General features: G+C 48.1%; 1 protein-coding gene across 1 annotated transcript; it reads right to left on the minus strand.

Moving 5' to 3' along the window:
* Positions 1-445: 445 nt before the first annotated feature.
* KCNJ2 (potassium inwardly rectifying channel subfamily J member 2) lies at positions 446-11221 on the minus strand. The gene is made up of 2 exons (XM_075770491.1): positions 11076-11221; positions 446-6063 (listed from the first exon to the last, which is right to left on the minus strand). The coding sequence occupies exon 2, from the start codon at positions 5845-5847 to the stop codon at positions 4564-4566; it is 1284 nt and encodes a 427-aa protein (XP_075626606.1). The 5' UTR covers positions 5848-6063; positions 11076-11221; the 3' UTR covers positions 446-4563.
* Between the last annotated feature and the right edge of the window lie 12562 nt (positions 11222-23783).

Here is a 23783-nt window from a genome sequence, read left to right on the forward strand (position 1 = left end):
TGAGTTTCCTGCTTAATTTTTTAATCCCTTTCCAAATCTTTCAATGCGCTTGCTTACGCTCCGTGTTTTGATTCCCCCCAGCCCCCTTCCCCGGCTTTGTAGTTGAGGCAGACTTTGAGCTTTTTTTTCCCATTGCATGCAACTCGTAGTTAATGATCGGCAGCTCTGCGGTTCCAGGTATGACCGTAAAAAAGTCCCTCGGTCTCTCTGGGGCAGATCGTCTTTTGGTGCAAGTTGCCTTATACCGCATGGTGTTTATGTTCTCATCAGGGAAATAACGATGGTATCACCTTTCCTCCTGCCTTTTGTCAAAAAGGAGAGAACGACCTGTCTCTTCCTAAAGTGCTTCAGACAATGACTGTGCTCAGCCAGCCATAAACACAGCTATATAATAACCTCCAGACCCATCTCCCCACTTAATTTACATACATGCTGTACACATCAGTTCATTCTCATTTTTTTTTCTTTATTTAGAAATAATAAAATAAGACATAATATATAAAAATCTGTACAATCCACAATTTGTGCAGTACATTAGGAAGACTTTGATACAAAAAGGCTGCAAACAGGAAAATAGTAATGGACAACTGTCAGATGCCTCGATTGTTCACCTTACAATAGCTGCAGGCCAAAAGTCATTACAAAATCAGTTTTTCGTTGGCTGTGGGATGGCAACTATGCAGCACCCTTCTACTTTACAATGGTCGTGAGCAGCCATAATTTAAAGACATTACAGTACTTCTCAGTTTTACCTTGTAATCCATTAGGAAAAAGAAGACCGAAGAGAACAAATAAAACATCTGGACCCTTTGTCTTTTCCGAGAAGAGCGAGCGCTAAACTAACAACAACACAGAAGTTTGTCATGGCTGGGAGCGAGTATCCCTAGACACAGCTACCAAGTAATGATTTCTACCCTTGCTACTTAACCACGGACAACTCGCACGGAAGAGACAGAGGAAAGAGGAGATCCATCCCCACCTGCCTCGGAAATGCTTTTCGCCACTGTACGCAGTATTGTGTTTTAGACAATGTGTCTCATTCAAGTATTTTCAGGGAAGGGCAGAAATAACATATTCCCCCCCAGACCCTAAGCGAAATACAGTATAAACCTTCTGTGCGAGCCAGTTGAGCCAACTTTATCCTTGATAAAGAGGCCGAACCAACGCCCACGGGAGTCTGCGGGTAGAGCTCAGTCAGTTTAAGGGACCCCTAATTAAGCATCAGCTTGGCCCAGGATCATCGGGAACTGAAGAAACGCTGTCAGTCACTGTGTAGTCCTTAAAAATAACAACTTTTTTTTTTTTTTAAAATGACTAACCCAATTTGCTGCTGTAGAAGTGTGCTACAATAGTCTGTCGTGTACTGGGCTTACCCCGGCATGTTGAGAAATACAGAAATGATGGGCAAGGGGGAAGGGTACCATGGAGTGTACATTGCAGGTCTCTTTCTAGCAGCTTCCCGGAGCCAGAGGCTGAGTGCAATTCTGCAATGTGAGATTCAATCGGCAAAGACAAAGGGTTATTAAAAAAAAAAAAAAAAAAAAAAAAAAAGGAAAGAATGCGGCAGAGAGTGTAATGGATTACCTCAATGCACACCCTCGACAAGACTAGCACTCGGAAAGCTGGTAACTTTTAAAAATGCCAGTAACTAGAACATGTTTGCAAATTAAAAGTCCATGCTTAAAAATAAATAAAGAGAAGTTCATAGCATTAGGAATCCTATAAGGCTTGCAAGTATTTGCTAAAAATCATGCTAACCGGTAGCATCTAGGTACTAGCTAGCCGAGACTGCTGAGCAGAATTTATATTTTTTTGTGGCCTTTTCTTTTTCTTCTTCTCCTTGTCCTCCTTTACAGACTTCTATTTACATTTGGCTTTAAATATGAAAATACTTGATAAACTTTATAAAATGTACATTTTAAAAATATTTCTGAAAAACTGACTTGAAAAACAAAACAAAACAAAACAAAAAAAACCCCAAAACCTCTGCACCAGAAATGTTAAGGGGGAGGGGATTTTATTTTATTTTTTTTCTCCAAATTTCTTTTGCTTTAAAGAAACAAGCTGAATTCTGCATTTCCCCGTCCCCCGTCTCTCATCCCTCCCTCAAACATCTCAAGTATCATTTGGTGGGAGCACTGCGCACCTGGAGGATGCTGACCTGGAGAACAGGTCCCCTTTCTCCCAGTCAGCCTCCCTTTTCCATCCCTTCCCCATCGCATTGTCATGCACCCTCTGTTTCACTGAATACTCTTTGGTTTAGTTATTTTCCTTTTACAAGAACATCACAACAGCAGCACTAGCAGCACTCAGTTGTCTTCACTACTGTTGACCCAGAAACTGCACTCAAACCGCCTTTATATGCTCAGCCTTTCCTTTCTTTTACGTTCCCCCCACCCCAGTAACAGCCTTAGTACTTGCACTTAATCATCTGCCCTCTCTAGTAGTCAAATCCATGTTTACAACGTCGAATTTCCACAGTTTCGAACCCACCCACTGTAGATACCATCTTAGCAGAAACCGTTTCATTGCAGGCATTTCTTTCAGGCAGGGCTGGAAGGGGCCAGAGGCCTTCACAGATATTCATTTGCAGAAGACATTAGACCTAGAACAAGCTGTTTTTTAATGGCATACAGTGATCCAATACTGCAAGAGTTGACTAGGATTATCGTCCCCACCACCCCTCTCCACCTGCTCCTCGGGGAGCAGGCGTGAAGCGCAGCTTCGCCGTCTCCTTGATCTTAGAGGCACAGAGAATTTAAAGCCGCCTGGGTGAAGGAACCAAAATACCGCCAGAGCCAGAGCTTCACAGAAGGTGACAAGGTCTGCTCAGAGCTCGGTGACCTGTGTCTCATCCACTGACCACTCGGTTGGTGTTTGCCAGGGAGAGGAGGCAGGAGATGGACCTTGCTTTGCAGCCTCATCCTCCCCAAATAATCCCTCTCCAAATGAGCTGGGGAAAAAAAAAATACACTTTTTCTGACACCCTTGCCCTGCTGAAAAGAAGCATTTTTACCAAATGCTACAATTCCCTGTGCCGTTCCCAAGTGCTGTGTTACAAAAGTTGTTTTCTCTTTTCCTCTCCATTACCCTCTCCCTTCCTCTTCAAAAACCTCTTCCCGGGGATTTATCTATCGCTCGGCTCATCTGTGCCCCAACGCCCGGCTCCGGCAGCGTTATCTCTAGCACCGATCGGCAGCTTCGCGTGTCTCTGGCATGGTTTAACGGGTAAGACAACGGCGGCCAAGGGGCTCGGGTCAGTCGCCTGCAGCACATGGAGGATGGTGGCTCAGTTTTCCGGAGGCTGGGTCAGCGCCGAGGGCTAGCGCGGGTTTGGGAATGCGTGCACTAATACTTGACCTTCTGCTGCAGCCCGGCTGGGCGAGCGACCGGGGAAGGACAGACGTTTGCTTGTTTGCTTTCCCCCAACTGCGTTTCTCCTTACAAGAAAGGAAGGGAATTTATTTCCCTACAGAAGAGCAGGGGGGAAAGGGGAGGAGTCCTAGCTCGCTTTAGATCTGAGTCTTAAGCGTTTAGAATAAGGTGCAAAATAAAGGTCTTAAAAAGCAAAAAAAAAAAAAACAAAAAAAAAAAAAAAAAACCCAAAAAAAACAAACAAAAAAAAAAAAAGTGTCTGAGGTTTGAAATTTTTTTTGTTTAAAGCAGCCTGTTCCTTTTTTTTTCTTTTTTTTTTTTTTTTTTTTAAATAAACTCCACTGTGCAAAACTGTGCATTTTCTTTGGTATCCATTTAGGTAGTTTTAACTTAGTACTTTTTTCTATGTGTATATATATATTTTATTTCATTTTTCCTTTAGACAGAGAATTAAATTCTCCCCCCAAAAATCATAATTTTGCTGGAGGCTACTGATTGGCCTGATATTACATAATGCCCCTTATGTAATTGGAAAGAGAGAAATTGATTCTAGCTATCAAACTACTGGCCTCAAAAGGAGTTTAGACTTTCTGGCAACATCAGCCTCTCTGAAGTGATCACAAGCTTTTCAACCCAAAAAGTTCAACACTGACTTTTTTTTTTTTTTTTAAATTACACAAGAGAAAATAAAAACTACACTGCAACAAAAATAACCATTTGTGTTCATGTAGTTAGCAGCAGCTTTTTAAAAAATAATTATAATAATAATAATAAGGCAGATTCTTGCCTTTGTTATGCCATTAAAAACATTCTTGTTCCCTAGAGAGAAGCATTCTGGAAAAAGTTGAAAAAAAAATAATAATAACCCAACCAAAGCTTGCCTGCAAGTTCAAGTTTTGTAAAAAAATATATACATAATTTATTCTACAACATATGTGCCTTCTGTTCATACTTAGACATGTTTAGTGCTTTGTGTTTAGAGTTCATTTTCTGTCGTCCCTCCTCTGAGGACAGCCCTAAAACCAGCCCGGGTTTCTCAGGTCTGCTTGCCTTCACACCACTCTTCAACAGTACCGTTGTCTGAAAACTGTTCTGGGCCAACTTCTCAGGTCAACGTGCCTTTGACCGATAGATTTATTTTTATTTTTTTTTTCCTTTCAACCAAAAGAGAGAGGAAGAGTTTGTCAGTCATATTTCCGACTCCCGCCGTAGCGGCCGTGGCTCTAGAGGGACCCCTGCTTGGTTGTGGTGGTCCATGTCCGGGTGGGTGTCTGTGCTCATGCTCTCAGGCACCCCAGTGTCAATCTCGTCCTCCTCTTTGCTGGTGAGGGCCACTTCGTTCTCATAGCAAAAGGAGTTTGCGTTAGAGAGGATGTATTTCTTTTCTGCTAAGTCTCTGGCACTACAGATGGGTGTGTTGGGCACTTCGTATGTTTTGTGGAACCTCGAGTAGTCCACTTTGTAGTAGTTTTTCTCTTCAAATAGCACGGGCTCGTAGCGGTGGCCCCAGAGGATTTCATTTGCCAGATATGAGCTACGGCACTGGGTAGTCATGGCAGTAGCTTCCACCATGCCCTCTAATATTACTACAATTTCAAAGTCAGCATTGTCCATGTCTTGTTTGCTCAAGTCATACAAAGGACTGTCTTCATCTATTTCATGCACTATTGTAATTGGGGAGACCAGGAATATGCGGTCTATCCCGCTGTCAAACCCTACATTGATGTCTATTTGATCCAAAGGGATGTACTCCCCTTCCGATGTGATCCTGGATTTGAGGAGCTGTGCTCGCACGTGTGCCTCCACCAAGTGGCTTTTCCTCAGGTTTCCAACACGCCACATCAGGCACAGTTTTCCGTCTCTCATGGCCACCACGGCATTGTGGCTGAAGACTAGAGTTTCATTTCTCTTTTTTGGCTTAGCCATCTTTGCCATGACAGCACCAATGATGAAAGCATCAATGATGCAGCCTACTATAGACTGGAAAACCACCATGAAAACTGCGATGGGGCACTCGTCTGTGACACACCTGAAGCCGTAGCCGATCGTGGTCTGGGTCTCAATGGAGAACAGAAAGGCTGCGGTGAAGCTGCTCACTTGAGAGACACAAGGTTTGTTATTTTCTTGATTCTCCAGATCCCCATGCAACAGCGCAATCAACCAAAACACGCAGCCAAAAAAAAGCCAGGAGAGGATGAAAGTCAGGCAGAAGATAACTAGCATCCACCTCCAGCGGATGTCCACGCAAGTGGTGAAGATGTCTGCCAGGTATCGCTGTCCCTTCTCACCCACGTTAATAAACTGGACGTTGCAGTGGCCATCTTTTTTGACAAAGCGGCTCCTGCATTGCTGTCTGGTATGTACCTTACTCTTTCCATTCCCAAAGCCGTTGGCAACGGCCATGGTTGCCAGCTTCATGCCGTCCTCTTCCGAAGACACGATGCTGTAGCGGTTGGTTCGCACGCTGCCCATCACTACTGCTGTGGACTGAGGTGCTTCTGCTTTAGAAAACAGTCTAAGTTTCTGCAAAACCCTTTGGAGAAACAGTTTTGAAAGTTCTAGAGGAACACACACACACAGAAAAACTGGGGAGAGGCCGGAGTCCCCAAAAGCCCTTGGATCAACCAAGGACAGTCTTCTGGCATGCAGAGTTAGCTTAACAAGTAACCGTCATAGAGAGGGCATGGTCTGCAAGAGAAAGAGAAATGTCGTATTAGATCTCGGAGGAAAAGGATAAGGGATCAAACCTGAAAGAATCAAGCAAAATGACTCCTGTGGACCTGCAGAAAGTTTCTTTATTCTTAATGACAGCATCTTCTGGAATGCACAACGTGCGCAGCTGTGTATTGACAGAAGTGACATCATTACTACAAAGAGGCATCACTCTTCCCAAGTGAAAGCACTGAAGTGATCATGTCATGCAGTCTCTAAGCAATATCCACTTTAAAGTTGGATATGCAAAGAATCTATCTGCTATTTACAACTGTGCTTTCTGTTTCGTTTGAAACAAACAATTAGCGCTAACATCCATCTGTTCAAAGGGACATACGACGTGTGTCTCCTGGACTGTTTTACCTATGACAAACAAGGGAGCATACAAAAGGGAAGATGACGCATACTGAGAAAAGCAATAAACTTGGAAAATGCAAGTGTCGGTGATTTCCATGAAATTACATCGCATATAGCTCTTTTATTTAATTAAGCTAAAAAAAAAAGGAGTTGTGTATTCTCTGCAAATGGCAGGAATAAAGGCTGCATTAGTTCCTCTTTAACTCCATCAACTCGTTAGGATCTGTGCAGTTTTTACACTCACATTAGGCTTAAGTCATACAAAGTAAACTAAACCCTGTAACAACCTCCACCTGCTCCTGCTAATGCAAGTAGCACGAGGCTAAGATGGAGTAGGACCGGCTGAGTGTCTTCGTAACACCTTCGGTGGCAAGTACAGCACCTTCCCCTCGGGAGCCCGAGGCAGCCAGTTCCATCTCCAACGGGGTAACGGTTCTGAGCATCCCATGGGTCTTAAATGTCAGCAATTAAGACTCAGCAGAGAGGCTACAAAACCTTCTTCCTGAGGACAGAAGCCACCAAACTTGTTTCAGGGAGGTCTGGCTTAGACCCAGGTTTAGCTTTTAACAAATGCGTCATCCATTAAGTCATGTACTGTATATCAGGAAATGTAATTGAAGTACTGCAGAGGAGAAGAGATGCATTAATGCAACTGCTCCGTCTACACATGCACCCCATGGAGGAAATAAAACTAAAACCGAGTGATGAGCAATGTCTGCTGTCCATTTGTCATAGGACAGGAGACTTCAGTACCGTTTGCAGTAGTGGGAGGTTAAACCACGATGCTCTTCGTAAATCAGTATTATCAAAACTCATCTGAGTTTGTCCGAAACCCAACAAAACTGTAGCCACCGAGGAGCATGACCTCTGCCCACGAAGCGGCTTCAGTACTCTGTGGCTCTTCCTCTGATTCGTATCTGACAACAGCTGTAGATAAGAGTTTATCTCCCTTCCCAAAAGCAGCCCCTAAAGCCCTGCAGAGGTGTTCCAAAAACTTGAGGGATTTCAAACAGTTTCTCAGCCCTCCCACATCCTTCAACCACGTTACAAGGGCTTTAGGTCAGCACACACTTGTTAGGAAAAGAGCAGGTGACAAACAGCGAACAGCACTGTGCTTGCAGTTGCATGCAGGATGGTTTTCCCCCTAGAATCTCTTCAGGGTTTACTTTTACCTTCTCTTTTCCCCTCACTTCTGTTTGTTGTGCAAGAATGCGTCCCAACGCCCACTTGCCAAGAGCAGTCATCTGTGACTTCAGCTTGGCAGCTTTTGGTAGGTTCGGTAATACCTGGTTTTGAGTACGGCTCTCAGCAATGTAGGCTTATGGGATGTATAGCTGCCCTCTTATCTGACTATCTTGCCTGCGCTGTGTATGGATTCACACCTTTTTAATCATGGGCTTTCTGATTCCCATCAGGATATGATTCTCAAAAATACAAAGGAATTCTTTTAATGTTCACTTAAATTATTTTTTTTGGCTGAAAAATACCTTTACTAGAAACCTGAACACAGAGGGAAAGTGAAATTACTGTTAATACATTCCACACAAAATACTTCTTGAAAAACCGTTGCATTGGTCTGCAAATCACTCACTTCTATAAACCACATCCTATAATCACAGACATGTTTGACTTCCACATTCAAAATCTGTTTTGTTCCAAGCTGATGGAAAGACACAGCCTAGGAAACCCTTTATTTCGAAGAAGAGAAAAAAGAAAAGAGACTTTTCTTTTTCCTGCATTGTCTCTTGGATTTTAGAGGAAAACTTGTGGTGGAGGGAAAGATAAGCTGTAAAGTCTCAAGTATCTGAATATTCAGCTCCCCCCACAAAAGTCTTGACCCAAGGACATTTGTTTGAATTCCACAAATCACTGAAATCATCACTTCAGCTTCCTGCGGCAAGCTGGCTGCATCTAGAACTTTGGGACCCAAATTAGGTATCTTCCTACTCTGAATGGCTGAGCACCTTCTACCTACTGTACCCTGCACAGCATTTCTCCTCCATAGCTGCACGCTGTCGATGCTGTCAGCACTCTGCCCTTGGGAGCAAACCCGCACCAGTTTGGCTCTAAGGATCCTTAAACTCGGGGTGTGCCTGGGGGCACCCTGTGCTGCCTTTACGGACCGCTTGAAGTTTATACAGCAAAGGTCTGGCATGCTCCAGCGCAACATAGTTTTCTTTCTTTTACAGCACAAATTGCCTTTCTTCCTTCCGAGTGCTTGGAGTGGGGAGAATGCAGGATGGGAGCACGACCAGCACCGCGCGCAGGGACCGGCCAGGGCAGTGCGGCGGGGCTGATCTTGCTCCTGCTCGTGGCAGCACGAGCCCTGTAAGATGCCCGCTAGATCCACTGGCTGCCTGATCGGTGTTCACCCTGACTTTCACAATGAGTTTCAGTAGAGGTTCCCCCCCAAAAATCCCACAAATAACCAAACTGACATGAAAATCTAATGGTACTTATTTGGCTAATCCACCTGCTGTTCAAAGGTAAAACAAGTTTGGTCCCCCCATACACACTGCATTATCAATTGTTGGTGGCACCAAAGATGCCAAGCTAGTGCGGGACCAGCCCTGCAATCCTCCCCAGACAAAGAAGCCAACCCAGAACCCACAAACCAACCCAAATCTTTGTATAATGGGGCCCAACGCACTGCAGCCAGACACACGCACACACAGCTGTAAATTCAATCATCACTAGGTGTGTTATTATAATTAATTCAGGCTACCTTTCCTCCTGGAAGAGAATAAAAGACTAGGGCAACGCAGCTTGTAATTACCAGCACTGGCACGGACGCAGCATTACCGGGAAGAGATGAGTTGGGATGGGAGAGCCCCGGGCTTGCTCTGCTGCGAGGGGATGCTTGGAGGAGCAGAGAAAAACAGGGTTGTGCTGCATCCGCAGCATCTCTGAACTAACGTTTGTGCAAACGCCACGATGAGGAGCCCAAACCCCCACTTTCCCCTTAGCAAGCGTCCCCCTCAGGATCTCCCCCCTAGGAAAGACGTTCACATCGCACGTCTGAACTCCGCAACGAACAGCTCGAAGGGAATTTGTGCAGGAGGTTTGATACTGAGCAAGAACTCTGAAGTGCAAAAAGAGCCGGGCGGGGGGGTAGAGAGAGGAGCACTAATGAGCGCTTGGAGCAGTTATTCCCAGGCTGACGCCACACAGCCCTGCGGAGTGAGCCGGGCACATGTTGCTAAGAGAGCACCAGCACTACCTTCGCCAAGCGCCTTCCCCTGCTGCCCTCGGTAAACAGAACAAAGGAGCTGCTCGCACCAGCGAAGCCTGTTCCCACAGTCCCCGCTCCCTCGCTGCGGGGTACGGGTTATCCCCAGAACCTTTCTCCAGACCCCCGCGTTACTTAAAAGTCATTCCCCAGGGCTTCTCCACCGCTTTGGGTAGGACTCAAGTTACGCAAAGTGGTGAGCTGCCTTCGGGAGAAGGATCTGTCCTTCACCACCAGGCAGTGGAGGGGGGGAAATAAATAGTAAAAAAATAAAAGAACAGTTATGATGATGTGAAGAAATAGGAGAAAGGAAAGGACAAGTGGCGTTTGCATCTGCTGTCCTGCAAAGGAGACGGGTTCAGGATATTTCTAGCTGATGACAAAATAACTACAAGTGAAATAGTCATCACCAGGGGGTGTACTTGATGCACCGGCTGTGAGGATGGAAAAGCAAACAAGTGTAAAGGTAAGGCTGAAACCCAGAAACAAGTGCCGACTGCCTGCGGGCTGGAAAGGTGGCAGCGGGCTGGGGGAGGACGGAGATGCGGGTCCCGGCTCAGCCCAGCCACCGGCGCGGCCCCGGCCCCGCACCTGCGGGTCCCCGGCTGCCCCGGCCCCGGGAAGATGACAAAGCACTCGCTGAACCGCGCAAATAAATCTGCCATTTCTTATCAGTATTTTTTCCTCTGTCAGGAACTAAGTTGAAACAATACAGTCTCTTCACAGGCTTCCCAGATGCAATGCTTTTTTTTTTTTTCTTTCTTCCTTTTTTTTTTTTTTTTTTTTTTTTTTGGGTCAGGATGATTGAAAAATAAAGAAAATCCCCCGTTTCCATAATGCCAATGAATGAAGTTACAGGTTCATTTCACACCCCTCCAAAACATTTCGGACACTCCTTTCAAAAAACACCCATCTGATCTCTAAGACTTGATACTTTTGACCTCTCTCTTGTACAGGAAACAACAGGCGAGAAGAATGGAGAGGGATGGAGCGGTGCTACTTCTGCGACACGGGGTTGTCATGCAAACTTCCAGCCCTTCCCCGGAATAAAATATCTCGGGAGGGTGGGGGGTGAGCAGCTGGTGCATGGAAAGTTATGAACATAAACAGATGCTGCAAGCAGATGCTCGAGTGTTCCCAGCATACCTATCTAATTATTTTAGGCACTGAGAATAGCTCGTGGACGGTGCATGAGAAATGCAGGAGTTCCCCCTCCAAACGGCTACGCCGAAGCGTGCAACACGTTCACCGACCAGGAAAGCTTTATCTGGGGAATTTCGCGGCCCGGTGCGTGCACCGAGACAGCTACCGGCGCATCGCCCCTACCCCTGGCACCCGGGGCGGCACTCGGGGGCGGCGGGGCGGGCGTCTCGAATAGATGTAGAAAGAAGGCGCTCCTTACCTGCCGGTGGCCTTAAAGGAGGTGCTTAGAGAGTTAAAAGGGTGTAAGATCCAGCAGCTGGGGGGGAGGCAGCAAGCCAATCCCAGGGTGCCCGCCGGCCGCCGCCGCACCGCTTGCAACTGAGCCACTCAATGAGCCGCTGCCCCTTTTTTGCGGGCTGCCATGTGATGTTTAATAGCGGCTCCGCCGTCCCCGCCCTCGGCGCTGCCCCGCACCAATGGGAGGCGGGAGGCCGGGCCGAGCCGAGCCGAGCCGAGCCGGGCCGCCGGCGGGGCCGGGGCAGAGCGGCGGAGCGGCCGGGGCCGGGGCCGGGGGTCCCGGTGAAGCTGCGGGGCCGGGGCCGGCCGCGGCCCCTCGGTTCTGCGGGGAGGCAGAGCCGCTATTAAACCGCCCAAAGCGGCGTTCCCCGGGCCCCGCTTGCAGCCGCTCCGGCCGGTGCCCTCCGGTTGTGGCCGCGGGCACCCAGCACCTGCCAGGGGTGTCCGTCCCCCGCCGCCCCCCGCCCACAAAGGCTTTTGCACCACTTTAGTGGGACCTGGGGAAGGGGCCGTGTGGGATGTGTATGCCTACTCGGTCCGGCTTTCTTGGCTCTGGGTAGTGTCCGAGGCCCCGCGTAGTAAGGAAAAATACCGGAGAGGGAATAGTTTTGTTCCTTTTCTTCCTTTCTTTATTTCACTGAAGAGAAATGCTACGACGCAGGGTATCCCATCACAAACGCCCGACCCTAACGCACACTAGGAGCAGCAGTCAAGCCTACCGCAGCACAGCTATTAACTTAGCATCCTTCTCTTTGACTGAAATCGAACGTCACTTCCAAAACAAGAGCTTTGATCCCTGACCTGAGATCTTTTGGAGCAAGGCTGGAAGCAAGAGAAGTATTTGCCTGGCTGCAGCGTGTAGGATCCTTTTCTTTGTTTCATAGATCACCTGTGGCAGCTCGATCCGCAGGCTGGCTGGCCATTGTTGGAATACGCACAAATCAAAATGATTTTTAATAGCTTGTCCTCCCTACAGTGGACGTGGCCTAAGACAAAGAACACAAGGATGAAATGTCTGGCTGGGAGCCTTGCAGGAACAAAACCAGCCTTGTAAGCACACTCTGAAGTTTGCCAAACTCCAGCTCTGATGGACAGTGCAGGGGTGTTAGTTTCCGAGGCAGGTGTCCGCTGCGGCAGCGCTCTCCTGCTGCCCTCGGAAAGGCGAGTTCCCGAGTGCTAACAGCTGAAATGCATCAGGGAGCCCTGTGGGGAGGGCTGGGACAAGCAGAGCGAAGGTGACTGCCGAATCGGACCACACGAGGCTTTAGAAATTGGAGTGAATACCTTGAATTGCAACCCAGGACTGCAACGGTAACCTCTGCGACACCCAGAGAACGGGTGCTGGGGGTGCTTCTGGGACAAGACGGCGTTAATCAGCAGCCAGGTCTTCTGCCTGGAGCCACCGAGGGAGGGACTGGTCCAAGTGGGTCGGCCACTCTCCTCCGACGAGCTTCCATACAACGTCCAGAACAGGCTCTAAACATGATTCCCTGCTTTCCACAGCAATGCCAGTGCCTGCAGTCACTCGAAGTTGCTTAGGCTCTCCTCCTCCTCCTCCTCCTCATTTGTTTCCTAAGTTTACAACTCTGACATTAGCTGTCTTTAAATACTCAGTGCAAATGCTTTGCCCAAATGCTTTCTCATGGAGTAGAGGCTTTAAGAACACACTGCTCACACAGTTGCTGAACAGTTTCCACTGACTGCCATTACTGTCACTTACAGCGTTTGCCGAGTTCCCAATACTCCGAATGAGGAAGCACCGCATTATTGCAGCAACAAATACAATGGCCAAATGCAGCTGGTTTTAAAAGTTCCGGGTGTTATGCGTGCAGGATACGCAAAATTTACAGAGGAGAGGGAAAGAAAAGACAAGTGCTTGTGTATATTGAGCAATCTGTCATGTTGGGCAATCATATTGTTTATGAGTTATTCTTGAGTGATTCTGTTCATTTTGAAGTGGAAGAAAAGTCCCATAACACAGGTAGGTTTCTTATGAATGTCGAATCTGGAAAAAACCTCTCTAAGAGGGAATGACTGCAATTATTTTATTCATTCAGTAAGACAAAGATCATCAAATCCATACGATTTGAAAGCCATGGGTGGAAATACTACACAGTTCATATACCTATATCAGAGAAAAAAAAATCCCTTGTTCTTCTCAGAGTATGTGGGCTTCCTATGAACAGCTGAGACAGCAATAACTTGACCCACCTTGAAGAAGTATGTGCTCATCTATATGTAAGTGAAATAAAGCAGAACTGTGATCCGCTCTTGCTAAGGGATGCTCTGCTGAGAATACACACAGTTCGCTGCACAATAACCACAAGATATTACAGATTACAGCCTGACCTTGTAGACTCTTACTCACCCTTTACTCATGCAAACTGGCTGATAAACACAACAGACCTACTAGACCCAGAGATCCCAGATCCGCCGATGTGAGTAAGACTTACTCACAGCAGTAGAGATTTGCAGATCAAGCCATCTAGCATTTCATGCTGAGGAAGGGTGCAGCGTATACATCACGACTGTTTTACAGCTTTCTTAAAGTCGGAGCAGCTCTGCCCAGAAAGCTTCTTCTTAGAATGAAATATCGATTCTAATCTATTATACAGATAATGAGAACGGTAACAAAGCCGTCTCTGGTCTGCGTGGACTTCAGCAAGAGGAGTACTTCCAAACCCCCCAAACAGGGAAGTTGAAGTTACAAGAAAAGTTTCTAAAAAACCCTTTCCTGTTGCAACAAGCCAGGACAAAGAGAGTGAGAAACAGCCGAAAATTTAACCCTCAAGAGAGAGTGAGGGTTTGTTTTTCTTCTCTCAATGAATGGTTTTCTAATTTGAGGTAGTCTAGCTACAGAAGTCTCTTAGTGCCTCACTGCAGAGCCTCCTTACTGAAATATTAAAGAGCTATGTGAAATGGCCATAGTCTGAGGAGTTTTCAAGACAAGATCCACTATCTGCAGAAGAAATGGTATCAAGGGATAAGGAGGGCTCTGGGAAGGCAGAACATTTGTATTTCATACCGGTGTAGGAGGTGTAAGAAAAGGAGCCAGCAACAAAGCAGGATGCTTTTTCTCAGACAAATGTCAGTCGGGCCGTATCAGTGAAAGAAGGGGCTTTTTCTCCCCACATTTTCTGTTTTCCGGCATCGTTCTCACCTCTGCCCATCACAGCCACCCTGTCCCTCAGCCTTGCAGAGATCTGCAGATGCCCTGTGGAAGCAAATTTGAGAGTTATATTGCAGACATAGTCCTTGGCAGCTGGGACCAGAGGCTTTAGCCCCTGTCTTACTGCACGGGAGATGTTATTAAATTGCTTTTTCTGTCTTGGCGGTGAAATGACCTAATTATCAGATTGCATTAGTCTTCATCTCTTAAAGTGGCCAAATCTGCTTTGGTTCTCAAGGATTTTATTGCCAGCTGAAAATAGCTTAATTGTATTGTACTTGCAAAGAAAACACGGTCTGGTAGAATCAAAGCAGTCGGTTTCCACAAGATGAGAAGAAATGCCATAAATAACGCGTTGGGCTTTTTTTTTTTGTTTGTTTTGTCTCACCATTTCCATGCATGTAAACTGGCATAAGTTAGTCTTTCTTCTCTAACCATTAAGTCAACTGGAAAAAATTCATCAGGAAAAGGTGGTTTCCCCATTCACAGTAAACCCCTGGGGTTTAGACATTAACTGGTTCTTTATGGGTCTAATGCTGGGATCTCCAAGGAAAAATGAAGCCACATTTGTCATAGAAGGAATGGGGAAATCCAATGAAAATTCCATAGGGAGACAGTTACATGTTTGATAAGACTTGAGAGAGCAAATAAATATATTTTGTGCTTTGCAAGCAAATAGGATATACAGATGTGCAGCCGGTGACACAGTTATATTGGATAATAATGTGTTTGTTCATAGAAAGGGTGAAATACGACATAGGAAATATTGAATTGGTTTATATATCTGAGAATAGTGGAACTCACACACCATTCACGTTTTTTTCTGTCTTTCTTTCCCAGATACTTTGTGTTCAAACTCTTCGCTTAAGATTTCAGGCTGTCTTATTCAGTCTTATTCTAAAGTCAAATCACCAACCAGCGACTATACTTCGAAAAAAATTAAGCATATACTTTCAGTGTTTGCTACTGCAGATGGTGGGTGTGGGAAGCAAGGTGCAGAAATCGTGAAATAATGAATTACAAACCGTAATCCATAGCGAACAGTAACTGTATACAACTAGCAATCCAACAGCAGCCCAAGAAGTTCTGCCAAAGAAAACTTACTTCCAACACTGTATTCCATGTGGTTCAATTCTTAATAAATTAAGACACCTACTTTAAAGGATCTTTAATTTCCAGCTGAACTTTCAGACCCAACAAAATATGATAAATACCTGTTGGTAAAAAGTGAGGTCTCAACAGATGCTTACCTCTGTAGAGTTAAAGGCCTTAGAATGATTGGGAAATGTTAATCTGTTATTTAATGTACATCTTGCACATTCTTTCTTTTCTAGAAGCTTTACTGTAGCAAGATATTTGTATTACCATTTAGTGATCGATTTTCACAATTTAGGATTGTGGATAATCTTTTGGAAATCCGGTAAACATAAGGGGCATCTGGCATCCTTTACGACATGGCAATATTCTATATTTTTCCCTGTCCAACCATCAGTTAGCTGTGGCAATTTGTCCTCAAAGGCAGCAGTGGGGAATGTATGTTTGCATTAATGAGAAGAACCTTAGTACAAGTGATACAACTGACCAAGCAATTACATCTTAATAAGGCTAATATTTTCCTATTAATCTCAAAGTTATCTAATGATCTTCCATAGTTCCCATTCTTTGGGTATCTCAAGGGAAAGGGAGTTAATGGTTAATAAAACTTGCCAGAGTGGTGAGAACATGCCCGTGGAGCTGACATAGGGAACTTGACAATTCCTGGAAGGAAAAGGGTTAAGAGCCAGCAACTTACACATACAAAACTGTGTGACTACACTTTCATTCTCTTCCTTACAGCTTCAGTTGCTAGCGTTACTGGCCTGCCAGATTTTCTAAAATCAGGATAGGCTCACGCTCAGCTGAACAGGACAGGGTAAGAATATCTTTGTATTTCTCTGGCTTGCAAACTTTGGGTTATGTAAATATTGTATGTAAGCAGGAGGGCTCTCAAGGGAGGAGATACTCAAAGGTTTTCCAATGAGTACCCTACTCTGGGCTGTCACCAAAGTCACCTACTTGCTCAAAAGCCCACGTGGTGCTCAGCCAACTTTCAAATTTCCATCTGCAGAGTCCACTGTGCTCACGGAGCGTGGCTGGGTCCCTCCGCTGTGGGCAGCAATGAAACCTCAACCTCCTTCCTTGGGGGGCATCGGAGTTTGAGGAGCTGATCCTTAGAACCGGTGGTTAGCCACGGCGTGAGGGTGGGGAGAGCTGCAGGGGGTAAAGGTGTGTTTCTGGTCGCCGCTCTGCCCCCGCAGCACCGTACCACCAGCCTTTCTGGCACAACAGCATTCTGGTTAGCAAAAAAAAAAAAAAAATAAAACAAAAAGTGATAACCTACCTTCTGGTGTTCAGTGCAGGATGAGGAAGGGGCAATGATTACAGACTCGTGCTTCCTCTAATTTCACCGTGGCTGTAAGAGGAGGGATGAAGCAGAGATCTGCTTCGGCCTTTGTCACCACGTCTGTGCCACCATAGGCAGAAATGTGGAAAAGTTCCAGTGGGAAAGGGAGTGGCGAGAAAGAATAAAAAGTCAATTGCAATGGAAAGAGCGAGAAACCTTTTGTCTTTTCTAAGCAAAATTAATGCAAAGTACATGTCTTTTCTGCAACTCTCCTCCTGACCGACCCACTTGTATTATACAACTTGTTTCACCAAAGTGATTCAAGTCGGGCAGCTTCACTTTCTCAGGTGATGTTTGGCAGTTCCTGAGAGAAAGATGATGTGAAATATGTGGGTACATGATGAAATCTGCTTCCACCAGCAGAACACTACACCCAGAAGTGACTCAGAGAACTTCTGTTAAAACCCCACATGCTTTTCCTGCATTGCAATGTGCATGTTGCATTTCTGATGATGATCATTTATTATCACTGTATTTTATTACCTATCAGTGTATCCACTCTAGTGAAAACTGCATTTATAAACTCAGAAGCATCTGATTTATGTTAACATTGCATAAACTACTGCTCTCCTTACTTTCTCACACTTTTTATTTTAGTATATTAGCTTAGATGCAAATGTCCCCCGTGTTTTCTATCAGTTTGTACCAGAACCTAAGAATTTGCCTGGAGTCCACGGCCACAACGTAAATGACAATATCAGAGTTTATTTTCTCTCCTGGAAAGCAAATAAACTTTGCTAAAAACAGAGAGTTAGAACACTGGCCATTGTGGAAGGAAAAACACAGTAGAAAACAAGCTTAAGTTTCCTGAGGAGCCAGCACTGTGCCTATTTACATCAAATGCGAACTTCATCTTGATGGCGGTGGTGCAGACCACTCCCTGATAGGAGACTGGGTGACTCTCCGTGTGTTTGTGCTGGTTCTTTCGAAGCACTGCCAACTCTGATTGAACGCAGCAATTCCCGTTGTGGGTCTGCAGGTGCACCGCAGAGGGTCCGTGAGGTGCTGGAGCTGGTGTGGAGCAGTCCCACCTTGACTGGGAGAGCCTCGAGACCTTTCAGAGCCATCACGGCATCTCTTCTCCCCCGTTCCTGTACTTCCCCTGTCAGGAAGCCCAGCTGGGCATGGAGAGCCTGGCCAGGAGACACACCGCCCGGGCAATCAGAGGAGTAGATCGCTGGCACAAAATGGCAGTCCAGCCCCGCTCGTAACTCCTGCGTGGCTGGGAAGGAGGTAGACAAATTAAATTAGCTGGCACCTTTCTAAATTTCCCTCAAAACTAAAATTGAACAGATGAGTAAAACCAAACCAAGCTCAAATTGTTGGTTAAACTTCCTGATATTGTTTTTGACTGATTATTTGGACCAGCCCTCCAAGGCCCACCCACTAAAACACTTGGTATGATTTGAAAAATCTTTCGTCAGAGAGGAAATAATCTTCAGTAAGTCAATGCCACAGCTTCCTTTCTTCTGCTATCGTGATCTTGTGCTGCTTATTTGCTTTTCTGATGCCATTTTGTGTCTCCAGGCTAAATTCTGCTCTTTAGTTATATGCAGACGCATAGGGGAAGAAGGATTCCTCACCCACCCTTGGGCATCCTGCATTAAAATTTGGCCTAACCTGCACGTCCTGTGCACTCTTTTGGCCTGATCAGGATGCAGAGACAGAGGGAAAGGATGTTTTGCACTAGGAAATGTTGCTCCTCAGAAGGCATGAGCCATGTGTTCCTTTGTAATCTCCCTAATACTTCCAAAGTTGGCTTTGATCCTCTGATATTATTTGAGCTGATGCCCAAACCCTATTAAGCAACCTTGTGACAGAGACTGGAGGGGAAAGGACTGTGCCATTTCCCATCAAGTATTAAAAAATCAGTATGGAAAGTCGTGAAATGTCGAAGTTGCTGCAGCCCACGGTGACTGTGAGTTCTGGTGACATCATGGCCCGCCGATGACATCACAAGTCCCGGGACCCTGGAGGTTTCCCGGGGCTCTGCTCGCTCTTCAGGCAGGTGAATGGTGCTGCAGAGAGCAGGTTGCCTGGGAGGGGGCAGGGCTGGCTGCCGATCCCTTCACCGCCTGCGGACTGGGCTGGCACCAGTTAGCGCTTTCTGCAGTTTGTTGTTGGCGTGAAGCGATTTGCAGAACCACGCTGCCGGGCTGTAGCTCACGAAGAGGACGGGCTGATTACAAGAAGTCCACGTTCCTCCTCAGCAGCCTCAGACCAGAAACCTTTATTCAGAGCCGCACTTCGATACATATTTCACTTTAATCTAAGCACACACTTAACTCGGGAGCCAAACGCCTAGCGAGGCCATCGGTGGCGGGCACGGGCAGAGGGAACATTCAGCACCCAGGTTCTGACTATCTTGATTTGACAAAGGCCAGAGATCACATGTAGAGGCAATCAGTGGCAAAGAGTAAAGAGTGAGAGAGCAAGCGAGAGAGACAAAGAGCTAAAGAGAATGAACAGAGGCTCGTCATGTCGCTTGTTACAGTACTGGAAGGTGCTTGTGCTCTCTGACAGCAAAGGTGACATAAAAACCTTTGCAGAACAGACGAGACCAGAGCACAACGGGCCGGCTTTGTTCATCTTCCTGATGGGGTGGCTCCAGTGCTTAGGATCGAGTGCCAGCAATGTCAATCATTTCTAGGTGTTCTGTTAAAAAAAAGTTTACAGAAGTTCGAAATCACCAACCAGCTCATCCTTCCTTAATCGCCATCCGTGACGCTGTCACCAGAACCACCAGTGAAGTCAGGATGGGTGCACAATTAAGGCGAGCGTATTTTGAAAGCACAAGTGAATGCTGGAGAGAGCTGTTTGCTTTGCATTATTCACACTCTTCAAGCTCTGGCAAATTGCTTTTCCTCTGACCATACTTCACTATAATTTTTTCAAGCTGAACTGGTTTGGATGGAATAAATGTCTGTTCTGAATCTTCATTAGAAATGTCAATTGACTTTGAATCTTTTTGGAATGTCCAGAAAGAAATAGAAGTCTTTCAGGCATCTTTGTGCTTTTGGTGTCTGGAAGTGGCTTCCCTCACAGGAGAGAAAAGAAAAGAAGCAGATCTATTTGAGTAATTTAATCTGTATAAGGTAATTTACTACAAGGCAACACTTCAGTACTCAGTGCTTTCATTTTCCAACACACAAGTATCCTTGACCTCGCTGTTCTCTAGCCTCAATCGTGTTTCGGCTAACCCTTGCAAGACGAAGCCTCCCTAAGGAGCAAATCTACAAGTCAAAGCCATGACTTCCTTTGCTCAAAAAAGGACCCAGAAGACTGGATCAGCTGTATGTATCTCCTCCCTTTATATGGTTTGGCTGTTCCAGTGCTTTCATCATCTCAGGTAAAATTAGCACTATAGTAATTACCCTGGGCCAAATATACGGCTGGTGAAAGTGCACATATTTCAGAGGGATGAAACTGGAGATGGAATTGGCAGGCACCGTCCCCGTTTATTAAGGCTAACGTAAGAAAAGTGATGGGAGCTATTTCAGTCCCACATCCACACGTGCGGACATACACTCACATGCGACACATCCACTCTGCTGTGATTTTTCCCTGTTAGAACTTCGCACCCAACTTCCTCAGGATTGCTAATGCCAGCGCAAGGTTTTCCAACTCATCCCTCCACATCTTTGGGACAGACCAAGTGAAGGGCAGTCTGTGGTTTTGGTCTTCTGTACTGTCAGCCACAGTTTTGCTGGAGGGTGCTGGGAAACGGCTTGTGGCTGGTGGTGTGGAGAGTTGTGCAAGGTTGATGGTTTGTGGGGTATTCTGGGAACTACACTGTGATTGTGAAGGACTTGTCCATGAAGAAAGATAAAATGGGAGGAAAGAGGAAGAGGACCCAGTGAGGCAAAGCGTTATGGGCCCTGTAACAGAGTGGCTCCAACTGAGGAGTGGCACTCTGCTGTGCCCTCGCAGATGAAACCGGTGACAAAAGACAGATGGTTTTTTTGCCTATGGAAAAGTCATCACTGAAGAGAAGGGGTTTTAATCAGTATATATACAGTGAGTAATTCCAACAACTATCATAAAGTACTTACCAAATTTTGTTTCCCGACTCACATCCTACCATAGGTCAGTCTGGAAACTGTCCCATTGAAATTGGTGGGGTCACATTTACTTAACATGAGTAAGGCCCTTGACCTGGGCGGGCAAGGAAGGTTTCCCCTTGGGTACACTCACCAGGGTCTTTTTTCACTTCTACTTGGAGATCTGAAATGAGACCTACCCATTTATGTGTAATTCCTCTTTTTATGCCCTACTGAGGGCACGCCTGTTGCAATTAAACATTTATCAGTCAAAATTTGAAAATTTATGACACACCCAAAAGGCAACTCTACTTACTGCTAGAGACACCCGGCTCGGTCGTTCCACCGAGCCGCAGCACAGAGCAGGGGTATCGGGGAGGCTTTGGGACTGTCTCCTCTCTACTGCTGTTTTGTACAATGGTCACGTATAGGCCGTCAGCTCATTTTGGCACCTGGACTAAGCAGGAATCGTGCCGACCGAACATCAGACCAAAAATAGTCCCTCCCCTGTCAGGCAAGTTTGAGAGACACCCTGTGATCAAAGGTGGGGAAACGCGAGGAACAAATACAATGCCCAGTAGTCGCAGCAGACCAGCTGCCTGACAGTTGTGGAGCTTCCTACACATGCCGCTGCGAAGGAGAGTCTGAAGAAAGGATGTGAAGAAGGATGATGATATAGATGGTTCAGCAGATGTTTAATTGGAGCTACTCCCATGCGTGAGAGAACGCACGAAGCTGTTCAATGGAAAATGTGCGTTCAGAAGTGGACATGGCACTGAATATGAGATAATTATTAAGGCATTTCTATTTTGGAGCCCTTCTGTGTGTAGTTTTACATAATAAATGTTAGCGTTGCCTTTCTACACGCACACATGTTCCCTGGTCCTAACAAACAAGCAGCTTTTTGCTTCTTGTCACTGATACCTCTTGAAGTAAGAATCTTTGGCCACAAATAGATCATTGCCCTATTTGAAAAGTTCCTAGTGGAGTGTAGCCAGTTTTGACTGGCTATATATACCTAAGCTGGCAAATCAAGCACCCTCTCAGCTTTTGCTTCTATATATAAAGAGGAATGATATAGAATAAATCAGCTGGACGAAGCACATGTCAAATCAATTTTTATACCAAAAACCATTTTCTTTCTGAGTTTGGTTTATTCTACTGAGCCTGAGCTATAGAAAGCCCTAACCTCTGGTCCCAAGTTTGCCTAGGATGGTCAGGCAATACCAGGAATTTGCTGACAACAGGTTCTCTGCTTATGCTGTGCTTATAACACCGCCTTTCTACGTGCCCTTGAAGAACGGCCGGGGAATCCGTCGGCGGGGACAGCACGCCGTGCCTCCCAAGTCGTTATGATTCTCAGATGCTGTGCACCCCTCACTGCCAAGCTGCCCCCGAAGGAGTGCTGGAAACAGGGACACAGAGATGGGGGCTAAGCCTGAGGCGCTCATCTGAGTTTAAGGCGCCTGTCTCCTCACAGACGCTCTCGGGGAGCCACTCAGCACCCACCCAGCGGGAGCAGGACAGGCTCCGCCGGCCCCGCCGGGACAAGCGGGGAAGGAGCCGGGGGGGACCCGGCGCAGCGTGGGGCGATGGGGGGGGCCGGGGTGGGGGGGCGCGGCCGCTCCGCAGGCTGCCACCAGGTGGCGCCCAAGTGCCCGCGGCGGCGCGGCCCCGGCGGCAGGAGCGGGGCTGGGGCTGGGGCTGGGGCTGGGGCAGGGGCTGGGGCTGGGGCAGGGGCTGGGGCTGGGACAGGGGCAGGGGCTGGGGCTGGGGCAGGGGCTGGGGCTGGGGCTGGGGCTGGGGCAGGGGCTGGGGCTGGGGCAGGGGCTGGGGCTGGGGCTGGGGCAGGAGCGGGGCTGGGGCTGGGGCTGGGCTGGGGCTGGGACAGGGGCAGGGGCTGGGGCTGGGGCTGGGCTGGGGCAGGGGCTGGGGCTGGGGCTGGGACAGGGGCTGGGGCTGGGGCAGGGCTGGGGCAGGGGCAGGGGCTGGGGCTGGGGCAGGAGCTGGGGCTGGGGCTGGGACAGGGGCAGGGGCTGGGGCTGGGGCTGGGGCAGGGGCTGGGACAGGGGCAGGGGCTGGGGCTGGGGCTGGGGCAGGGGCAGGGGCTGGGGCTGGGGCAGGAGCGGGGCTAGGGCAGGGGCTGGGGCTGGGGCTGGGGCTGGGGCTGGGGCAGGAGCGGGGCTAGGGCAGGGGCTGGGGCTGGGGCTGGGGCAGGAGCGGGGCTGGGGCTGGGGCTGGGGCTGGGGCAGGAGCGGGGCTGGGGCAGGGGCTGGGGCAGGAGCGGGGCTGGGGCTGGGGCTGGGGCTGGGGCTGGGGCAGGGGCTGGGGCAGGAGCGGGGCTGGGGCAGGGGCTGGGGCAGGAGCGGGGCTGGGGCTGGGGCTGGGGCTGGGGCAGGAGCGGGGCTGGGGCAGGGGCTGGGGCAGGAGCGGGGCTGGGGCAGGGGCTGGGGCTGGGGCTGGGGCAGGAGCGGGGCTGGGGCTGGGGCTGGGGCAGGGGCTGGGGCAGGAGCGGGGCTAGGGCAGGGGCTGGGGCTGGGGCTGGGGCAGGAGCGGGGCTGGGGCAGGGGCTGGGGCTGGGACAGGGGCTGGGGCTGGGGCAGGAGCGGGGCTGGGGCAGGGGCTGGGGCTGGGGCTGGGACAGGGGCTGGGGCAGGGGCAGGAGCGGGGCTGGGACAGGGGCTGGGGCAGGAGCGGGGCTGGGGCAGGGGCAGGGGCAGGGCTGGGGCAGGAGCGGGGCTGGGGCTGGGGCAGGGGCAGGAGCGGAGCAGGGGCTGGGGCTGGGGCTGCGGGGGGGGCTAGGGCGAATGCCTGGGAAACAGGAGGCCCCGATGTGGTCTGTACGTGGCTGGTAGCATCCGAGGTCAGGTTCGGGCAGGGCCAGAAAGATAGGGAATTTTGGGGACGCGTCTGGGTGCAGGGAATTGTTGGGCATTTCTGAGAATCGTAGGTAACTTTGTGTTGTGGGGCACGAAGCAAACACCGACTGGCAGGTGGGAATGTCACAGCTTCACTAAA

The sequence above is a fragment of the Balearica regulorum genome, chromosome 18 (genome assembly GCF_011004875.1).
Source record: "Balearica regulorum gibbericeps isolate bBalReg1 chromosome 18, bBalReg1.pri, whole genome shotgun sequence".
In the NCBI taxonomy this organism is placed as follows: Eukaryota; Metazoa; Chordata; class Aves; order Gruiformes; family Gruidae; genus Balearica; species Balearica regulorum.

Bases quoted from the DNA above. Each gene is read 5' to 3' on its own strand.
- KCNJ2 (XM_075770491.1), bottom strand. From the start codon at position 5,847: ATGGGCAGCGTGCGAACCAACCGCTACAGCATCGTGTCTTCGGAAGAG.